This window comes from Neopelma chrysocephalum, unplaced genomic scaffold (assembly GCF_003984885.1).
Source record: "Neopelma chrysocephalum unplaced genomic scaffold, ASM398488v2 Primary Assembly neopelma1_42b, whole genome shotgun sequence".
Classification (NCBI taxonomy): Eukaryota; Metazoa; Chordata; class Aves; order Passeriformes; family Pipridae; genus Neopelma; species Neopelma chrysocephalum.
Window position 1 is genome coordinate 1,935,082 of NW_020897701.1, and position 22,731 is coordinate 1,957,812.

Genomic DNA, 22,731 nt, shown 5'->3' on the forward strand with positions numbered 1-22,731 from the left:
CTGTCCCTGTGGTACTGTGCATAGATGAAGACAGAAGGTACTAAAGTCGGGCGTGAAAGGAGTGGAGGAGAGCAGGAGCTCTCTCATCTACAGAATAAAGGTGCTTCAGCCAAGTTCGTGCTTGAAGTGCAACTTCTGGTTTTTTTTTTTCTTCTTTTTCTTTTGCAATCATTGCTTGCTTGACAGGCCCAGACGGAATTACATCACTTCCTAAAACCCATCAAAGAGAGTCCATCTCCTGAAGAAATGCAGCTCAGATGCACCTCGGCAGGAAGCAGGAAATGTAGATGTTTGGGTGCAGCAGGGAGCCTGCCGGAGCACCCCTCAGGTGGGAGCACTGCCAGGGCAGCATGCGAAACCCCAGCCTTATCACCCTGCTCTCTGCCCTGTCGCTGGCTGGAGGATCTTTTGGAAATGGTGAGTAAAAAAGCGCCTTTTGCCTGCCGAGGTGGGACCGCGTTTTATGCCTGCAGCGATGGGACCGAGTTGGAGGGCAACACCCTCCAAGCTAAGCACGGGGAGAAGATCTGTGGGGACTTGCTCTCTGCTGCTTTTTGCTTTGTTTACCCTCTCTGCTTAAAGCTGCCTGTCTTCTTTGAAGGTTTGATTTTTTCTCGTTAGACCTAACCCCAAACAGCAGCAACCTAATCCTACAATTCCTACATTTCCTAAATTGCAGTTGTGTAGGGAATTGGAGCTTCCATGTTGAGCCACCAGGCATTTTGCTTCCAATTTTAGTTACTTGTTGAAATTTTTAAATCCCACACCCAATACTACCAGCATTTAACAGTAAAGTTAAAGACAGAGCACTGCTTCCATTCAAAAGCTGACTGACAATTTCCGCAGTCCCAGTGCACTCAAACTGGTTTAACAAAAGAACAGCCAGTTCCGGAGACAAATATTTTGAATTCTCAGCTGCAGAACAAAGTGTCCGGCAGCATGGATTTAGGTCCTGACCTTCCGAAGGGAAGAACCATGAGTGAAAAGCCACTTGTGACAAAATGCTGGGTGGTGCTGGGCTTGTAGAGGCTCTTGTTGGTTCCACTGGCATTTTGGCAGCCAGGGACTGCACATGACAGGCAGGTCTTTTAGTGAAACCTTGACAGGTGGTGCTTACAAGCCTTTCAGTGTCAAACAAATCCCTGCCAAAGTGCCTCAGTATGGACTAGAAGTGTTTGCTGCCTCTGTGGAAAGCAGGGAGAGAGGATGGTCACTCTCAGCCATCACTGGACTTCTTCTATTAAGGTTTTAAAATGCATTTCTGTAATAGGTGGTTTGGTGTGGCTACTTTTCCCCTGGAAACCAGTACTATAAGCAGGGTGTAAAGCTGGGCTGCAGATTCCCTGTGTGCTGCTGAGCTGCTTGCGCTTAGGAGTCTTGCTCAGCTGTAGGAGTGAGCTAAGTGAGGTATAAAATGGTTTGGTCTTCATTGTGTTACTACAGCTCTGCTGCATTGCAGACACATTAGGAAAATATGCTGCAAGCATTGAACATACATAGCTCAGAACTAAAGCGATCAGAGGAACAAAAATCCTGCCATGGGCAGAGCAAAACGGAGGTCTCAGGGAAAAGGAGGAGCACAACGCAGGAGATGCAGTGTGATCAGGCTCCTGCTTCCTTAGTTCATGTGCAGGGTACTGATCAATACTATTTCATCACCACCTCCCCAGGGTGGAGGGATGCCTTAGTCCCCAGTCCCCTCAGCCTCCCTGCCCTTCTTTGCCATGGGCATTAAAGGGTGCTTGAAGCACAGGGCAGATGTCAGGTGCCCCAGCCCACACCCTGCCTGCCTTCAGAGGCTTCCTATCAGTACTTCCCCTTTTAAATTCTGGTTATTTTTGGAATGGTTCCTATTCAGGAGTGAGTCAGTCCTGTCAGAACCCTCCCCAAGGCCCATCAGCCCTGACTTTCCGGAGCCAGCCTGCAGCAGCTGGGGAATGGGAGGAGAACACCCACCTTTGCTCCCCATACAAAGGCATCTTTTGCTTATGCAACCAGCCTCAAAATGTACTGGGGGAGTACTCCAACTGCAAGGGTGGGAGGTGGGAGGGGGAAGTTGTGAACTTGGGCCTTCGGGGGGAAATTGAACTGGTGGAGGAACAGTTTTTGTAGGGCTTAGGTACCCCAGAGGCACTGGTGGGTCAAGAGCCCCTTCACTGAGGGTAGCCTCCCAGGGAGATCCTTTGCTTTCAATCCTCCTTGCTCACAGATCAACAGGACAGGAATTGTAAGGGAACTCTACAATTTACCAGACACAGTCCTCACCTTTAAAGTGGTCTGCTGTCTAAATACCATTTACAAAATAGGCAAACAGAGTATGATTAAATCTTGCAGCATAGACAGATTAAAGCCTTTATAAATCCTATTCCCATACCATGCCAGAGCCTTGTTAGCCTTGCCATTTGGATTATGCTTTATGGATGGTTTTCTCCTGTCTATGCTACAATTACTCTAATCCGGTAGCTCTAAGTGCACTCCTGAGGTCTCAGCTCTGGGTGCTGGCCTTCTCATGACTCCATACTGAAGGAACATCGGGATTTGCACCAGTTCCCTTTCCCTGGCTTTAATGCAGCCAGAAAGCCCTACAGGTGACAGTGGCTATCTCTACTGTAGGTGATGGTGCTCACTGGCTCAGCCTTGCAACAGCCCTATACACCTACCTAGGTGTGTGTGCTGACCCTAGTAACAAGCATTTAGACCCTTACTATAGCTTATAGGAACAGGCTCTGACCCTACAGTCATTTCTCAGGGTATGCCATCTCCCACTTTGTTCAGTGAAATGCATGGGAAATTGCAGCATAAGCAGTCTGACATGGGGAGCAAGAAATGTGTGAGAGAGAGGAACAGTAAAACCTGTAAGATCACCAAGACTGTGTCTATTGTGCTATTGTTTTGAGCTGTCAAAGGTCCAGATATTCAGCAGCTTGTACCATGAGCACAGGCAGCGACTCTTGCCTTTGCAGAGCAGTGCCTTTTAGTTTAAGTCCCTAAAAAGCCAAGATCTCTCAGGCAGTTTTGACCTGTTTCCTCCTAGAGTAATGAACTCAAGAATAGGTTTGAACCCATTAGAGTCTCCTGCTGAAATTTTCTGTAAAAGTAAAAATATAAGAAATGAGGATTTGTTACATACTGTCTTTCCAAAGTGCAGTCCTCTAAAAAGCAGATCCTTTCTACTGAACACATCAATTCTTCCTACCTGTTTACTCCCATTCCTCCCTTTTATCCGCATACACAAACATTCACTGTGTTTTATTCAAGTGCTTCAGGGGCATTTCAGAAAATCTCTCATTTACATCAGCAAGACTCTATACTAAATTTCAGTCAGTAGCACCAGTCTCTTTTCCATCACAAGATTTTATGATAGCTGGAAAGCCTCCGGAGCTTTTGAATCTTTAATTTCAGAGTCCTCCTGAGAGCAAGGAGCAGTAAAAGATTTACGTCACAGTGAGGTTGCACGGGTATCATAAATGCAGTGCTAGAAGGCCACGAGACTAAGTAGAAGCAACTAAATGCATAAATTGGTCTGGAAAACCTTTAGTACTGGGGATGAGAAATGACACTACACTAAGACGCGTGCCTGAATTTGCAATATCAGCAGTTAGTGCAGCACTTCAGCTGGATGAAAATACAGTGAGGAAAAGCAGTTTCCATCATCTATAAATGAGCTTAAACAGTTGTTTCCTCTTCCAAGTTATACCTAGATAACGCTTTCTAAGCACCTCGTTTTAATAGGATCTTGTCTACAGATTAGCCATCCTGAAATGCCTGTGCTCCCTCATCAGAACAGCATACGCACCCAACAGCTTGCCTGCAGGCTTTTAAGGATTCCTCTTCCAGCCAGACTGACAGGCGAGACCTGCCTCAACAGGCATCTGGGCAAGCCCTGGCCATGGCAAGGAACAGCCCTTCTTACAGCAATCTCAAATGTGGGAGAGGAACACTGCAGGGATGAGCCAAGCAGTATGGGAGAGGATCATACGGATCATATGGAGTGGTATGACTATACCAACAGAAGGAATGTGTGTGTAGAGCAGAGTGATATAGGATGTGGTAACTTCATACCAGTTTTATAGCCTTTTCTTGTTCTATCATCTTCTCGTGGGTATTCCTTTCACTGCATTTTTATAGCTTATGGGACAAAAATTTTCCTTTCAAACTAGTAAGCCTGGCTATCCCAGTGGCACAGCTCTTGCTTTCTTTCTACCCCATTCCTTTTTATTCTGTAAGTAGATACTGTAGGGTAATTTGAAAAATTCCCTTCAGAGACCCCAGTCCTTGAGTCTGATGGTAAGGCAGCAGGTTCAGTTTTACAACAGAACCAAATGTGCTGACTGATGGCTATTTTCCTTTGCCATTTTCCTTTGCCTTGCATCCAACTGAATTCAGAAACCTGTTTGCCTGCTTACTTAATCAGGAAGCTCATATCATCTCCTCTGAGTGCTCCAGCACAAACCTCAGAGGAAGAAATGCTTCAACAACAGAAGTGTTGTTTGACTGAGATGTGTTATTTTGGACTCCAATCTGTAAAGCCACTTGGTATATTCAACTCCCTCTGTCTCCCATAAAAAGCAGGTTTGAGAGCACCTCCAAAACTCAAGCAAAGACCATCAGTGATCCAAGCATATTTTTGAAGTAGAGAATACTGAATAACACCTTATACCATGGTATATATAGGGACATAGCTTTTTCAAAATTTTTAAGAACTATTAATTGAACTTATTCTGAGATGCTGCTAGTGCTTGCTCAGACATTTTGGTCCCTTGAGGACTAGATCCTCTAATACCTCGAGAGTGGAAACCTGAGGACTTCTTAACTTCTGGCTCCAGCTTCTTAGCTTCCAGTCCCACCTGTGCCCACCTCCCCATCAGGGTGGGATGCAGCTGCATGCCAGCCCCTCTTTCTTCTGCTCTTGAAAACATGGAAAGTGACAATACAGGCTGGTCTGAAGCTGTGGTGTGTTCCCATCCACTTCCCTCAATATGGGAAGAAGTCACCAGCATTTATGCCCCAGGCAGTTCAGACAAAAGTGAAGCTGACGCAGTTGTTGTATGAGGACATGCTCCTTGGACAAGCTGTGCAGAGGGATGAGTATGGATGTTGGACTGTAGCCAACAGCATGAGGCTGAGCTCAGCAAGAGAAAGGGCATGGGCTTTGCAAAGTCAAGAAGATATGTACATGATCATTTGTGACTTGCTGCTTGTTGCACTCCTTTGGCCTTGGTTTTCCATCCTGATATGTTATGTTATGTTATGTTATGTTATGGTCAGATTCCCATTTGCAGGGAGGCAATAGATCTCTGCAAGATGAAACCCCAGCACAGCTAACAAGACAGTTCATGGTATGAATTACCACTGCACATCTGGCATGGAGAAAACATTTGAATAGCATCTCACAAAATCTCCAGCTTTCAGATGTGATTCTGCCCTGCTCCAAACCTTGCAATACCCAGCTTTCATTCACCCTACAAAACAGCTGCAACACAGCCCACTCGCTATTTTGAGCACTTCAAACTGAAACACTGTGAAAAACAGCAGCTCTCTTGAGGCCAGCCACGTGGGTCTCATGGGGCCTGGGCAGTTGGCTGTGGCAAGACCTGCAGCTGTGCGGGAGGCCTGAGCCTGTCTCTGCCTGCCAAACTGGAGGTATAAATACTTTCATGGTGCAAGCCACCAGGCCAACCCTGGTGCAGGTTGTGCTCTCCTACTGTGTAAAAAGTGTGATGTATGGGTGGCCTGAGAGTGAGAGCAACTGCCGTGTGACAGGTAGGGCATCCCTCAGGTCCGAGCTCTGGTCCTCAGAGGTGACAGGGTAGGGAGATATGTTGAGGCAGCAGGTAAAATGCAGGAAATAAGAGCAATATCCTTGCAAGAACATTCTGCAATTGGCTGCCCTTCTGCTGAAAGACGTATTTAATTCACTCAGAGAAAAGATCTCTGTAAGAGGAAATGGTATTCCCGGACAAATGCTGTTTTGTCCCTGGAATTATGCAAAGTGAACAAAAGTACGTGGCAGCAAGGTCACTTCCTCTGATTTGCCATTTTCTTTGCCTAGAGACTAGAAAAGGTAATTCTATTTCACACAGAGAAAAATGATTTGAAGTCTGCTTCATAGCTCAAAACCAGGAAAAATACCAGAGATATTGGAAAAGTCTCGGAAATCAAGCACAGCATACTCTGCAGCTGAAGCTTTAGCACTGCAGTTAATGAGGTGTGACTGTTTGCTTTGCTTTAAAGCCACACCATGCTTTAGACATTTGAAAAATTCATTTTAACCCTAAGCGTAAACGAGAAACAAGGTATGTTCTCCACACCCTTTCACATTCGTACTATTTTAAGCAACAGGCTTGTCCCTCTCAATGTATCAAATGTGTCAGGCAATGGTTTTCAAGGACGATGGCTAAAGGAAGAAAATAAGCAAGGTCATTGAAGAGGTTCGGTGAGGCTGTAGTGGGCCATCAGCTCTGCCAGTGGCACGGTCTATCACACCACGGTCTGTGGCACAGACATCTCTAGTGCTACCTCTCTGCTCTGCACAGCAGCAATCCAAATGGAGTGGCTGCAGGCACTAGGAACTATAAACTTGGGAAAGAAAAGTCAAATGGCCAAACTAATAAGGGAGAGAAGCTCTCCCTCCTGTTCTCTGCGATAGGATTAAGGACTGCTAGCAGATCACGGAAAGGGGTGGAGGAGCACACGCATAAGGGGTCATTACCTGCAAGGGAGGCAGAGATAGTGTTTCACTCTTGATTGAAATAATAAATACAGAAGAAAGCAACAGAGAGACTATAGATACAAAGTGCTTTGCGACTGAAGAGCTATCATTTTCATTGTCCTATTGTGGTGCAGTAGTCTGGTGACCTTCACAGTACTAAATACTATATACAAGTATTAGATATTCTTTATTGAGTATTCAAATTCTATCCTAGTTTTTAGGAAAGAATAAAACAGTCAGGTGCCTGTGTGATATGCACAGCATAAAAATCTAGATAGAACACTGCTGTCACACCCAAATAATTTTTTTCATGTGAAACTGAAATACAGTCTCATTAAATACTCATCTCCTCTTTGAGACAAATCTGATGGGAGAGAGGAGATGCTGCAGAGTGGATTAAGCAAGAGATAGCGCTCTAATCCCAGTTTTCCTCTCTCACTTGGCGTCCCTTGGAAGGACAGCATCCCTGTCCTTCTGATTTCTCATTTGTAAAATGGAGATGATAACTGCTCATCTCTCAGGGCCATTATGAAGATTAATGTGTTTACAAATGCATTCAAAATGCTAAGTACTTTTGGTTCCAGTCCTGTGAGATTGGAAATGCCAGCACTGAGGTGCTGAAAACCTTAAGCTCTTGCTAACTCTAGTGGAAACTATGGCTGCCCAGCACTTTACAAGAATGAGGAAAAGCATGTCATTGCGAAAGTCATGAAATCCCATCCGGCTTTATTGCATAAAATGAGACCTGCACTGTGCCAGCATTGTATCTGAAAGGGCAGATAACACAAAAACCCCATCATTTAATTTCATGCTAAGAAAATTATTGAAGGCTTCGCATTAGGAAGCATGCTATCGTAATTTATCTAAGGACTGATTCCTGCCCATAATTTGCTATACTTGTTTTAAGCTTTACACTCTGTGACAGTCAATACAGATTCTTAATTAGCCTCAAAAAAGCACTTGTTTCACTATTACCAATATAGCCAATTTTAGCCACTTGCAAAATGCATGATAAATGAAACCAAAACCAAAACTGAGGTCCAAAACACCCAGCCTTAGCATTTATGAGGAATAATCAGCATTAATGCTTTACCATCTGCTCTTTCAGCCAGCCTGTAGGATCAGACAAAGGAACAGTTAATTGCATCTGTACCCAGTAACGTCCCTGTGTCACTACCACCTCTTCTAGCCCAGGCATAAGTGGAAGTCAGCAGCTTCTGCATCCTTCAGACTTCCTTTCAGCAATTCTGTTTTTCACAGTGAGACAAACTTAAAAAATTTGAGAAAGGCACAGAAACAGGGAGATACGTGAACCAAAGGAATTAGTGAACCAGGGATAATGGTCTCCTTGAAGGGAGTACCTAACTCCTTGGGTGAGGGGAGGGATGTATGTGCCAAGACTGAGGAGCAAAACAGGCTGGTGTGGTTTACTGAGAAGCAAAATAATTTTATATGTGAGCAAGGCCGGATGTCAACCTGCAGGAAAAGAAGTCTGTTTGTGCAAGGCAGCTTTGTACAGACAGACCACGCATGCTGACTTGTCCCAGTAAAAACCAGCTGAAGAACATAGTCACAACTGGTAAGATTTTGTGATAAATTTGTGATCTAATTTTACATCTGATGCCCAAGACTTCAAATCTGTGTGTATGGGGCATCTGCTAATTTTTTAAAGACATGAAATGGAAAGTAAATACTCAAGCTGTACACTGTGACTCACTGATAATACTAATGAAACGCATTAAATGTTAAGTTGTCCTCCTGTATTTGACAGGCCCTGAAAATGATGGATCAGGAGATGGACCATTGACATTACCCACTGTTGCAGTAACATCTTCTGCTGCTATGGGTTCTTCAACCGTGAATGACCATGAGACAGTACTTGTCACGACAAGCGCTACTGAAAGCAGCTTTGGAACAGAAAGTACTTCAAGTAGTGAACCGAATGCTGTAAATGATGAGAACAGCCTAGAAGCAGCAGAACAGTCTATCTTGATATATGTTGTCCCTGTCGTGCTGCTGGTCCTGCTGATTTTATTGATCACATTTTTTGTAATACATCATAAAAGGAAAAAGTCTAAGCAAGGTAAATTTGTCTTCTTGTGCATCAAAAGAATATTTTTAGGAGATACTCAACATTAACAAAATGTTATTTGGAGGCCTGTAATGCCACATTTAGGATGTTCTTCTCTGATTGTAGTTGCACGTTTGACAGATAGGAGAAGGATCCTCCTTGGTAGCAGTACCTGGGCACACACCTCTACTTGGGCAGGAGCTAATTCTCCTTCTTCGCACCTCCTGCTCCTGCTGCATACCCATGGGAGCCATGGCACTGAGCTCCAGCTCCTGGCAATGCTTAGAACACTTAGGGATGTAACTGTGTGACTGCAAATGCTTATTCTCTCTTTATGCTCAATAACTTCATGCAAAGTGAAATTAATGCTTCTATTGCCTATACTGCCCACAAGGTAAAGCTGCTTGGAGCTTCAATAAAATAAGAACAAGCAACACCATTTTAAGGAACAATTTTAAGGGATCCCAATCCCATAGGATAGTGGCTGCTATGAAAACATCACAGTAAATGAGCTAGGAATCCCATGGTCAGAGTGCCTGGGTGCTGTGGTAGGGTGAGCAGTGCTTCAGGAAGGTGCCTTCATCTCTTAGCAAAGACAGTGGTAACTTGGAGTGTCAAGCCACAGAAAACAAACTGAAGTGTCATATTAAAACCACACATCTGGTAAGTAAAGTCCTGAAATGGTTGTATCAGTGTCTCTACAGAGCCAGAGTACAGCTGTAAGCTCCTCAGCCTGCAGACAGTTCAACATTTTCAACACAGATTTTAAATAAATTTTTTGGGGTGTTTTTAGGCTGCATTTGCCTTATCACTGCATCTCCCTCTAAAGAACTGAATTCACAACCAGGCATCTAGTTGCCTACCTGTTTCTGGATGATTTGAGGTGCAGGTACACACTTCAGAGAGATAGGAAATGTGGTGCCTTTCAGGAACACAATCCTGGGTTCTCTTGCCCTGTGCCTACTGCTTGGAGCTGGGAGCTTGGAGTATCCTCAAGGCTTGGGCAGATGGCTCTGTAGTTTTTGTGTGGCCCTGCAGTCAGGAAATGCAGGAGTACTGGAACAACTGGGAGGTATCAGCACCCATTGGCAAAAATGAATTAAAAATAAGCCAATTTAAGACAGGCTTTTCAGCCACTCGGTTCCTGGAGGGAAAGTTATTTATCTGTTACACCATTTCCCCCCCATCTTTACTTTGTCTTGGGATCATAAGTAGCTTTAGATCCCTTTTGACATCTGGCTAGTTCAGCTTCATTTGCCTGACTGAGATTTAATCTGCCATGCAAGTCCAACCCCCTCTTCTTCTCTCCATGAGTGCCTCCCAGAGTCTCCAGATAGAGCTGGATTGCCTGTGTGTAATCTGTAGAAAAATGTCCCAATGCCTCCCGTAAACAATATTTTTGCAGAAGTGGTTCCTTTTCAGGGTACCATTTCCCTCATGACATCTGTTTTGCTCAGGGAAGCATGCATCTGCCCTGTCCCACCCACTGCAGCACTGACACTTGGCTTCCTCCCAGCATGGCTGAGCTAATAATGAGCTGCTAGTGTGTTCAAGATTAAAAATAATGGGTTCCTCTGAAAATTACAAACAGGATGAGATATTTTGTCTTTCATCTACAATTTAGTTTTCATGACTTTTGAAAATGCAACCTGTTTTACCTGACACTATTCAAGGCTTGCTTGCAGTCTAGACCTTGTATATACAAAGAAGTATATATCATGCAGAACTATGAACACCAACTTTCTTCTTTTCCAGATGAGCTGGGAAGTGAAAATGTGAAAAGGTAAATTTTATGAATATCTCTCTTTTTAATTTTTTTTTAAATTTTATTCTAACAGGACATTATGGGTTTTGTCACCTTCACCACCTGTTTTAATTTTACCATACACTAAACACCATTACGTTTTGCCATCAATTGCACCAGCTAACTATCTCTACAGGTGGCTAAAGTGTGACTTCAGTACCTGGCTGAAGGTGTAAGAGTAGAGCAGGACGAGATGCGGTGACTGAGGCGAGCACTGCTGCACAGGCACCCATAGCCTGCAGCCCCTGCTGCACCTGCTCTAGGCACCTCCTGCTCCATCAGCCACCAGACGCACGAGGTACCCCAGGAGCAAAGGGGATCAGCTCCCAGGCTCATCATGGGCTTTTACTGTTCAGAATAAGCTCTGTGTCTTGCTCCCCTGTTTTTCAAGTTTGTCTTCTCACTCAGAGGTGAGGCAGAAAGGCTCACCTGGCTGCCATGGGAGCAATGCCTTAGATGCTGGAAAAACAAGCCAAAAGCTGTGTGGCTCTTTCAGGGTGATAATTTTCATTGTTACCTTTTATTGAGCTCCATTTTGCTAGTCAATGCTGAAAGTTCATAAATTGGATCTAGGAAGGAAAAAAGAGTTTTTTGCTGAAAAGTATTTTTTCTATCTTATGACTGAAGGAATGATAAGAAAAAGGAAGCTAAGTGGAGGTATTTAAATAAATGCAGTTACTCTACTCATGACCTTTCCTTTCGAAGTCACTGCAAATGTCAGTCACAGCTATGATGAAACATTAGGCCTTCTGATTTTATCACTGGAGCAATGGGACTTTTGCCATGTGTTCCAGCAGAGCAGAGACAAACTATCTTATTTTTTAGTTTTCTATTTACAGCAGGGACAGTTTTCAAGAAGCTGCAGTGATCTTGTGCTCTGGCACACCTCAGGCTGCACTGAGTCCCTCTGCGTGTTATGTCTCAGCCCCCCCTACCTCTGCCCAGGACCAGCATCTCAGCGTTGCTCTCTTGCATCTGTTTGCAGCTGTTTGGTTCAAACCCGTTGGGTGGACATCTCCTCAGATGGCTTTCCACAGATAATACATGTGTCTGGAATTATGAAAGAGTCATACAAAATTACTACATTGTAAATTGTACAAATTAACATTTTGTGTAATGCTTTTCTTCCCCCTCTCTTCTTTCAAGTCCTATTTTTGAAGAAGACACGCCCTCTGTTATGGAGATAGAAATGGAAGAGCTTGATAAATGGATGAACAGCATGAACAAAAATGGTACACGGTAACCCCTCTACTCCATTCTCCCTCTCTTGCTAGCTGACGTAGATCCCATGTGTAGAAAATCAACGTAAGGTGTTTTGTATGCATGTCACTGCTTTTCCTACAACATTTTTAGTTGTGATCTTGGCTCCCTCCTACTAAAATAACTGCACAAATGTCAGGGGTAGAATTTTTCAGAGGAGTATTTTGGTTTGTGTGGGAGTTTATTTTTAACATGTGGTGGAATCTCATAAATGTTTTCAGCTTCTAGTAGACATTTCTATTAAACACATATATAGCTGTGAGGGGTATTTATATTTTTAAATACACATTTTTAATGTTAAATATTAATTTCTATGAAGCACCTCGTCCTTTCAGTCTTCAGAATTTCTACAGTTTTGTGCTCCACATTGTGGTATTCTAGGAGAAATATGCATTTGTTTGTAGCTCAGACCACCATTTACTTAAAGCTGCTGTCAGGAACCTATGAATACATCCTTCCCCTCTCTTGCAAGTCTATCAGCCCATGGAGCAATTAGAATCTTCAGTAACTACCAGCAGCAGCATCTTCAGCTCCCTTCTCTGTTCTCTCTAAGTATCTTGCATTTTCCCGCTCATTTTCCTCCCAACTGTAATCTCCCAGTCAAAATCCTGAAGGGCCCTGCATTCTCCTTCAAGGCTCTCCTCAAAAAATGCGGATCTTTGGTAAGGCATGAATTAACCGAGGCCTGATTTTGAACCCCGAACAGCTTTTCACTGACTAGGAAATGCTGAAACACTGATATTTTTTTCATTCCTGGTTCCTTGCCTTATATGCAAATGGCTCATTTGCCTGACCTATGAGGGATGCTTTGTTTTTCAGGACATAAAACTCTTTGGAGTATTTCTTTGCATTAGCACAGCACTCCACGTGATGGGGTTTTGACCTTTGAGGTCTGTAAGCTCCAGTGGAAAACATGGCAATAGTGAAAGAGACACATTAAGCGTACTACACAGGACAACAGTGTTGTAAAATATTTTTTAAAATTTTGTGGAGAGAAGGGAACAAATATACTTGTGTGTGTGTGTGTTAGTGTATCCTAAACTCCAGTCCCAAATTCCCAGCTCTCCTATAAAGCACAGGTGCAACTATAAGCAATGGAAGATTAACAAACAACCCTACCCATGGCAGTTTGTAGGGAAGCAGTCATCAAAAATAGTTAATTTGTATAGGTATACATAAATAACTGAAATATATGTAATAAAGAAATTCTGGCAACACTTATCAAAAGGAAGGAGGATTTAAAATGTGTAACATTTATGCTATGGGGTCTGTGCAGATAAAACAGTGCAGAAGTGTATCCACAGATCTATATTTTAGAGAGACTGCATGATAAAAACTGATGCTTTTTTGAAATACATGTAGAAGAATTGCCAAGAGTAACTATGGTCTTGTTTCTTACCGTTTTTCAGCTGACTGTGAATGTTTGCCTACTGTAAGAGAAGAAGAAAAAGAATCAATTGCCAACCCAAGGTACTTTAATTCATTATATTATTTGAAGAAATACAGTCAATGTCACTCTAAAATAATCTATTTTTTGTATGTAATTACAGAGTCATTCTTTGGTCTATGTCAATTTTAAAGATTTTATATATAGGGACTTTGACTTCAACTTAAACAAAAGGCTTGACACTCATTTCTAAAAAGGTCTCTGCCAGTAAATTGCAACCCTAAATAATCTTGCAGTTGTAAACTGGTGCAAGGCAGAAAACAAGATGCCACAGAGGGAGTTTCACTTGCTGATCAGACTTTAATCACAGTTTCCCAAGGTGTTAATACAAGCATTCAGCATAGCTTCCTTGGCACTCTTCACCAGTGCAGGCACCCAGTTCCCCTTTGCTGTCTGGTGCCTATAGGTCCCTGAGAACCACTGCCAGATGTTTTGGCTGGAGCTGTGACTTGCCAGACAGGGACTTGTCTGACCCCAGAGAAACCTAAAGGACCTTCCCAGTGCCCTGGTGCAGCACTCCCCCCGAGCTGGCACTAGCTCATAGTACAAGCAGAGATCCCAGAGGGCTGCAAAACTGCAATTCTGAGAGCTTGTAAACTCAAAATCTTCCTGGCTGGTTTCCTCAGTATTTTGGCCAGAACTCCTAAACCCCTCTCAAACTCCCGTTTTCCCTAATTAAAAATTCTATTTCCACCTGGAAACAAGAGGCTGTACATTGCCCTTGCCCGCACCCTTGTGTTGCAGCTGCGTTTTGGGTAGTGGGCAAAGCAGCTCCTCTGTGCCAGGTTATGATAACAAACAAGTAAACTATCCTATGTGCCAAGAAAATCCCCAGTGCAGTGGAAGCAGTGATGCAATCAGGCAAAGCCAGGAGCAGGGACAGGTGGCAGGAAGGGGACCTGGGTCTTCTGCTTCCCATGGCACCAGATAATTAAGATAAATATGTCTCTCTGGCAGAACTGCACCTCCCACTGTGGACTCTCATAATATCCTAGTCCTCTTCCCTGAGTTTTCTTGCTCAGAAATGAAATAGCAGGGATGTTAAATCACCACTGCTGGAGAGTTTGCAACTCAGTTGCTCCAAAGCTGCAGTTTCAGGGGACCTTTTGGATGGGGCTTTTCCAGTGCAGCCATTTGTATTTAAAAGGTTTCTGCCTACACCTGTTGCAAGAGAAATCATCATTGTTGTGCTGTGAGGTGTTTGCTTTAGTTTAGTTTTGTTTAAAAAAAGACTTAGATCCTAAGTTCCAGATGCAAGCAAGCACATTAATTCTACCCTGAGCAGCTGGAAAAGATCCTGGATTTGCTAGCCATCTGTGTCTTCCCTTCCTGCCTCTAAACGATAACTCAGAGGGGGAAAATTGTTAAGGAGAGGCAGCTGCACAGTGGTTCTCTAAAAGCAGATTTGCTGAGCATTCCACTGACTATAGCAGGGAGTATAGGACAAAGCATGCTTGAGTCATATGCTAACACCAGCAAAAGTCAGTCATACTCTAAAAGGCTTTTTAGGCACACCAACCTTAGCATTAAGTTTACTTTCCAAAACTTAAACAGTTAATTTTCAGAAAAAAATCATCATGACATACCAGTTTGAGCTGGCATTTTAAATATCATCCTTGCTAAAGTGCTTTTGTACTGGATTTCCATTAACCCCATCAGAATGAGGTGTTTTTGCTCTTGGCTGTCAAAAGGCATCTTTAGACTACACCTTACCTCAAATTCTTCACCTGTAAAATGGAGTTATTGTCACTTCAGAATAATATAGTGAGGCTTAAGCCTTGATGTAAAAAAGCAACCCTGTTCAGACAAATATGCTTCAGTCAGAGTGAAGCCACACACGTCATTTAAGTATGTTTTCTTGTGAGTGGTACCTGAGAATCAGACTATAGAGAAATTGTGGAAAGGCAAAAAAATGCAAATAAAAATAGGAAATTTATCTCTAAAACATTCAGAGCTGCTCAGACAAAGGATATTAGTTGAATACAAAGTGTGAGATTATTAGATTCAATTTCAGATTCTGAAAGACTGCTTTGTTTGGGCAAAATTCTTCTCAAATTATGGTAATTTCTCTTTTAGATTTTATTGATGATATTTCAGTATGGGAAACATCTCAAGGCCTCACTGAACAGAGATGGCTGTGTTGTTTCTGTGCTTCATAAAGATGCTGTGGGGAAATTCATCAAGACCCAAATGTTTTGAACTGTGACTGACTGTGATATACTTTTGAAACTATATGAGACTAACCATTTCAATAGTTACATTTTGACATTTTCAGTTGTTCCAAAACTATCTTTCAGAGTAAGTGACTTTTTAATATAAAAGTTTTTAAAAGTTTGAAGAACAGAACCCTGTGGTGGTAAAATATTTCCAAACTGAGTGTTTCCCTTAAGTCCAAGCTAATTCTGCAAATTTCGTTACACATGAAATTTTGAAATATGCTTTATTTCAATGAGAAAAGGTATCTGAAGTGCTGGGATTTCTGGGTAAACGATGAAAAAAACCTGATTCCTGTTTATTCCTGCAACTGAACCCTATCAGACCAATATCTGCTGGTTTTCCTGATCAAATGCTTAGATGAATAAATAATGTCAGAAAGAGAACTACATACAGATAAATAGATGTTTTCAGCAGCTATTTTGAGCAAGGAAAGTGAAAGACTATGAAGTAAAATGAAACAAAGCTATTACTATAACAAAATTTGTACTCATGAGCATCAAGGCTGCACATTTGTGCACTGGTGGTCTAGTGGTTAGGATGCGGCACTCTCACCGCCGCGGCCCGGGTTCGATTCCCGGTCAGGGATTCTCCCCTGGGCAGATGGAGCTTGTTAGCCCTGTGAGGCCATCCATCTAAGAGAAGGTCACTCTAAACAAACCTACGTCCTGAGGACCTCACTGCCATTGTCCAAGCTTGCTTGGCCCCGGCAGATGAACCTTAGGATTAAAGGGTGGGCTCAGTTCAGCACAGGCTGTGTCTCACCTAAAAAATCCATTGCGCAGGCTGGAAAGGTAAAAGACCTTTCCCAAAATCTTCGTTCGCGAAGTCTGGCCATACATAATAGATGACAGTCCAGGCTCCTTGGTAGGTGGACATCACCTACCTTGCATGTAAGCTAAGTTACAAACATATGTATACGTTTTCAAAAATTATATAAATTTTTCAAAATATATATTTGAAATAATGTGTCTCGGCTTTGAAACCTAGTGCTAAAATCCTGATTGTGCCTGAGCACAGAAACCTCCCCAGCCTCCCTGGGGCCAGGGCTCCCATCCTGTCCATGCAGGAGGGAGCAGGCAGTGGGAGCAGGGCCAGCAGGCAAGGGTTGATTCTCCTGTGGTGCACAAGAGGGTACAAGACCAATCTCTGCTCCAGGGACCTTTACTTCCCCCAGCACAGCCTGTCCCCGTCACAGCATGGGTTGTTGTAGGATGTGGAGTACAAGCAATCCCCTTATGCTTTATCACACCTCCTGAGAGGTTTTGTTTGCCTTGGGTACTGCTCGGCACCCTCCTAGTCTTTCTATCTGAAAAGTGTGAGTCTTTCTTATGGAGAGATGTTCTAGGTGGGTAATAAGTTAGTACAGAAAGAAGTACTGCCTTCCTAGGATGTGCCTCAGTTTGACAAGGGAGTTAAAAAAACATGTAAAATATTATGAGTGGCTCTTTTAGCTTCAAAAGTGGTTTAAAACTCTGCTGTTAATGCTGACTGAAATCCAGTCAGCCGATAAAAGATGTCTCATTTTTAATGTTGGCATGAACATTATTAAGAACATTATTAAGAAAGAGCTAGGGAACAAACTAGCTGGGCAGAAAGCAGTGGGACAAAGAGAAAATACACCGGTTATGAGGTCAGATGTAATACAAAAATTCTATTTATAGAAGGTTATCCTCACCTGTGGAAAGAGGCCTCGGAGCAGGAGACAGGCTGTGCTGGGCAGCCACTAACCATCAGAGAAATCAGAGCAGCCCTTGCTGCCAGCATCCAACACTACAAATGGAGTCTGTTCATCTGTTGCATGACTGACAGATTTATTTTCTGGTAACACCTTCATGTGGACTCCAGAGATACTTTTTCATATTATTTCCTGCTGAGACAACTAACCCAACAGCATGACACTGGTGTGTTTTTTTCTTTCCTGTGTGTACACAGTGATGGTGAATCATGAAGTCAGAACAGCAAAGAACTGGCTAAAGGGAAGCAGTACACAAGCTAACCATCCCCCAGATATTGGAAGAACTGGATTTAAGTATAATTAATCTCAAAAGGCCAGACAAGCAAACGCTTTGGTTGTGTCCTGCTATTTTTGGTCTTCAGAAAGGAAACATCACCAAGGAGAAGGAAGAAAAGAAAAGAAAAAAAGAAAAGCACAGTGGCAAGATTAGAGACTGATTTAAATTCTTTCTGCAATTACATTCCTCACAAATCAAAAGAAACCTCTTCCCCCCCACCCCCAAGTTCTCAAAATAGTTCATGATTCTGTCTCATTCTGCAGTTTTGTATTGTGCAGCACTTAAAACCACTTCTGTTCAAAGTTCGGTGGGTTTCTTTGTTTTGTTTTTCAAGGGTGTTTGTTTCCATGTCCATAATTCTGGACAGCCCTGGCTTTGTGGATGTGAAGCTCATACCTATGCAATGTTTATTTTTCAATTTGCATTTTCTGAATGGTGCACTGATTTGCACAGAGCATCTGCTGGGGAGGTACCAGGCTAGGACTGACAGACCACCTCTGAGGACAGAGAGAGCAGCTGAGAAGTCTCTCAAAGGAATAGCCAGAAGTGACTGCAGCCCGGCAAGGGCATGGACTCTGTCTGTAGTATGTTTTTTGGTTTTCAAATTAAAGGCATCGGAGAAGTGAAAACTATTATTTTGAGATTGCCTTTCAGTTCATTATCTCCACAGATGAGTGCCCTGGGCTAGCTCTCTCTATGTAAGTCTCCTCCCTGCCAAGGGCTGTTCTCTAACCACCTACTTCAGGAATATTCAACTTGAAAACATTTTTTTTTTTTAAATAAGCGAGCTTGAAAAATTGAACAATTCAGTACTGACACCAAACACGTTTAGATGAGTATGTGTTATGCGTGACTACGTGGTCGAGGTTTTCAGATGCAGTACATTTTCTGCTGCTTCTGTTGTTGAAAATTGAGCTTGCAATATCTGAAAGACATGGACTTCTAAGTGTGCCTGGTCACCTTTAATTACACTGAAAAAAAATCAGACTCCTGGGATACCTCAGGGTGGGAATATAAATGTTACAACTGTGTCCATTGATTTTCTATAGCAAGTCTCTTAGGGATGTAGTTTAAATATGTAACACATAAAAGCGGATCCATGTCCATGCAAAGCTTCCTTTGCCTTGTTTAAAAAAGCAAATTCACATCCTACCATATCTTATACCCTACCCTATCATATCCTACCTATCCTCATCTTCTATTTAAATATAGAGTGCCTTCCCACTCAATACATGTTTAATATGATCAGTTTTAGTTTGCCTGCAAATAACTCACTAATAAGTTATCACGCATATCTTGATCAAAGAGAGAAAACAAATGCCCCAAGCCTCTGGGATGGCTTCTAAGTGTCGCTAACAGCTGACAAATACAGAGGATGGTTCAGCTTTGTGAATAATAAAGGACGTGTCACAATATAGAAGAAAAGAATGTTTACAGCAAACAACATTCATTCATTACTGAATGTGACTTGATCAGTAATTTCCTCAAAGAATAAAAGACTTCATCATTGTCCAAAACTATTTATTACAAATGTTGGATTTAATTGATGAGTAATGGTAAATAGATTTTCCCTGCTTGGATGGTTTTTAACTTTGAAAAAAGTGTTTTAAGCTCAGTCTAACAACTTTTTTCTTTTAAAAACATTTCCACTATTTCCTGACAGCAAACTCATTCTGTAGAATATTGGTTTAAAATAATGCAGGGGAAAAAAAAGTGGAAGATTGAAATTCAGAAAATTTTAAAAAACAGTAGTAGATATTTTTCAGTAGCAGCTTTGTTAGCAACTTTTTTCCAACAGAAAAATATGTTATGCTCAGCCTTCCTACAGTTTGCAAAGCAGTAACCTGAGGATGCCCAAAACAGAGAACATTTCTTTAATGGTACAAGATAAAAAGATGTATTTTGGGACCATTACCAGATGTGTGGTTGGAGGGCAGTCAGTGGGGACCCAGCAGTTCCCCAGTGTCCACCTGTGACTCTCACCCTACCTTGCTCCAGCCCATACAGCTCCATGTCCAACATCCACCACCTTCTCCCTGCAGAGAGCTGATGCACAGCTGGGACAAAAAGGAGTCTTTGCCTTTTGTATTTTATTTTTTTGCTTTTGAAAATTAACCGACCCCCAAAGGTGACATTGTTTGGCATAACTCAGTTCTGACATGATGATGATCCATCATCCTGTCCTAGCCACACATCAATGATAGCACAATGCACTACCTCACTCTGCTGTGGCATTTGATAAGAGCCTGTGTTGTGCATGTTGATGGTTTGGGATTAATATTAATTCTAGGTGGTCCTTCTGCCAGATAAAATGCTGCACAGTTCCAAGTCAGTTTCTCAGAGATTTGGTTTCACTTATATATTTTATTTTTTAAGTTTACCTTGAGTGAATTATATTCTGTAAACTCATGCCAATAAGCATGAATTCTTATTCTGGTGTTCATGATTAATCAATCTCTATATCAAACTTTAAAATAAATTTTGCCCAGAACTTATGTCTCAGTTAGAGCTTAATGATTATCCAGGGTATGTCATTTACCCTCTCTAAAATCTGACATGCTAGGGAATTTATTTTCTTCTTCAGGTACTTTCTAGGCATTTAAAAATACAAAGCAATGCTTTGGGCAGTTCCTTGGCCAAGTACTTTGCCTTTCAGTATAGTTATGGATAATGCTAACAGGTTGCCTCCATACCAGACAAATATGATTTTTAGTATTTCTGTTTTCCCTAAACGTTTTTACATCATTGTTCTTCCTCCCCAGCCTTTAACTATGGAGGGGGTCATTCATTCATCTGATACCTCAGCCTGGCTCTGCACTGCCCCGTTTCATCCCACCAGTCTCTTTCTTTGATCGTCATTTTCACATTGACTTCTGCATTTGCCATGGCCATTGCCCAGCACCCACTCACTCTGGTTACTTTCTGCAGACAACGGGTTCATGGGCTCAGCTTCAGCCTGGGTGCTACCTTGGCCCCTCTCTTCCCTGACCCCATTCAGTATTTCTCTCTTCTGCTTGCCTGTGAGCCCCTTGCACTCCTGTTTGTTTTACACTTGTCATCAGTTCCTGGTCATCTCCTTTTGCACCCTTTTGTCCCAGTATTTTAATCTTGTAGGTGAATTGAATTGCAGGGGACTTAGATAACTTCTCTCCTACATTAGTAAACCAAAACATTCTAATATTCCAGTTCATGAATATTAACTTGACATCTTTGGTTGAGGCACCCTAATTTTCCCTAAATGATGCACATAGTCAGGTCCTCTAACCCACAAAACAAAAGGAAGGACAACCAGACAGCAGATAAGATATCATCAGGTTTTAAAAATTATTTTATTATCGCTATACACTACGCAATATTTAGGCCTCTGCTGTAATGTCCTCATTGTCAGCCTGATCTGAGCCAATCCATCCTCTTGCAACATCTACTGGCAACTTATAACTCAAATTATCATCCCTCAGTAGAAATTAGGAAAAAGCGTGCAAACAGAAAATCTCTTCCACTGCGTATTGTTCTAAAATGTTTAGCAAATGTGATGATCCCTAAGGAACTGTTACCTCTTCTTCCATTTTCCTCAATTATTTCAGTACTTATCCAGCACTTCAAGGCAATTTGACATCTAATTTACAGTGTGAGGCCTTTTTGTTCTGCAGAAGGCAGAAAAGCTACACATCCAAAGGAGGATTTTTTTGAGAAATACATGGATAATAAGAAGGGTAATTAGGCAACATCTTTCCTACATGTGTTAAAAATCAGTATCGTAACAAAATAGAAATAACTCCTCCGTAATATTTCAAACATAAGGCTACTGACATTGCCAGCAGTTAATTAATTCCATAAGAGTCTTGCACTTGCAAAGAACATAACCCTAAGAGTAACCTCAGCAAAAAGGAATATTCTTTTTAGTTTCTATGCAGTCATAAGTTATAGATTCATAGATAACTCTTGCTCTGAGATTTGTTACGCTAAACCCATTGGAAGGCTATAAAATCAACTTTTGTTAACTTTCTGATATGAAATTACTGTATATTCAACTGTTTTATCAAAGAGCTGTTCCAAATTATTTTGTCATGTAAATATTTGAAAGTCACAATATTACTTAATTGTATACAAGAGTTTGAGATTTTAAAGAACTTGTTCCAATAAAGGTTTATAGAGTTTTTAGTGTTCTCTTTTAGGTTCTCTTTTTCCCATAACCCTGCTAATCCACTCAAGTCAATGGGTGCTAATTACTTGTTATTGATGTCAAGATTACTCCGGCCTTAGAAGACCTACACAGCTGTATGTGGTACATAGATATCTTACTGTCATCAGCTCTCCAAATTTCAGGAAAAAAAAGCCTAAAGGCTAGTGCACTAGTCTTTTCAAATTATAGAAGTGCCTTGAAATTAATTTTACCTAAACCTAAAAAAAAAAAAAAAAAAAAAAAAGCTGCTTTATATTTCATTATATTTTTTGTTAGGGTGTTTTAGATTTTCTATATCAATAGAACAATTCTGACTCCAGAGAAAGTGATGAATACCCCCATGATTTGTCCTTGGGTGATTGTTGCCATCCTTCCTTAATGATCAATCATTTCTCAGGTTATTTCAGTTAAACGCTAAAACGTGAGTCTCCAAATTGATAGAGCTGCTAAAATAATTGTCAGTGGATTTAAGGGAAAAGGAAGAAAAAAAAAGAAGATGAAAAGGAGACGTATTTCCAGATAGAGATTTAGAAAAGATTAATAAAGAAGAGCATTACTTTCATCCATTTTTGCAACAGACAGTTTCATTAGCGAGGATTATAATGGCCTGGGGGTAACCAGAAAGCTCAAGTCAGTTTTTATTCTATTTAATGTCTTTAGTGTTCAAACAACCTCAATTTGAAAGCATCATAGCAGTGATCAGGCAGAAACAAGTTACCTGTCTCTCCTAAATATCACATCAGCAAGACACTTTTCTAAGGTACAGACTTGAAAATCTGCATTTTGGCACAATGCTTGTCTAGTTCTCAAGGGAGGTGCAAAAGAGGACTTGACTACAGAGCCCAAGAGAGTGTTTTTACACCTTGGAGAGTACCACAGAGTTACTCCCCTATCTCCAGGCACTTGCTCTTATCTCACTCTGCCCCTGTTAGTACTATTGTGCTGCCCCACAGATCAGCGGCTCCTCAAATGTGCAATAAAAGAAGGCTGGAAGGGGTCATGGGGAACTGCTTTGGCAAGGGAAG

At 41.9% G+C, this 22,731-nt stretch overlaps 1 protein-coding gene across 1 annotated transcript; it reads left to right on the forward strand.

Annotated features, from left to right (window-relative positions):
- Nucleotides 1-245: 245 nt before the first annotated feature.
- TMEM154 (transmembrane protein 154) lies at nucleotides 246-21,497 on the forward strand. The gene is made up of 6 exons (XM_027676915.1): nucleotides 246-417; nucleotides 8,484-8,795; nucleotides 10,539-10,566; nucleotides 11,734-11,819; nucleotides 13,257-13,317; nucleotides 17,444-21,497. Exons 1-6 carry the CDS (start codon nucleotides 288-290, stop codon nucleotides 17,457-17,459), a joined length of 633 nt encoding a protein of 210 aa, XP_027532716.1. The 5' UTR covers nucleotides 246-287; the 3' UTR covers nucleotides 17,460-21,497.
- Nucleotides 21,498-22,731: the final 1,234 nt, after the last annotated feature.

Coding starts and splice junctions, on each gene's coding strand:
- TMEM154 (XM_027676915.1), top strand. CDS start 288: ATGTTTGGGTGCAGCAGGGAGCCTGCCGGAGCACCCCTCAGGTGGGAG. Junction 418..8,483: donor TGGAGGATCTTTTGGAAATG/GTGAGTAAAAAA, acceptor TGTATTTGACAG/GCCCTGAAAATGATGGATCA. Junction 11,820..13,256: donor GAACAGCATGAACAAAAATG/GTACACGGTAAC, acceptor ACCGTTTTTCAG/CTGACTGTGAATGTTTGCCT.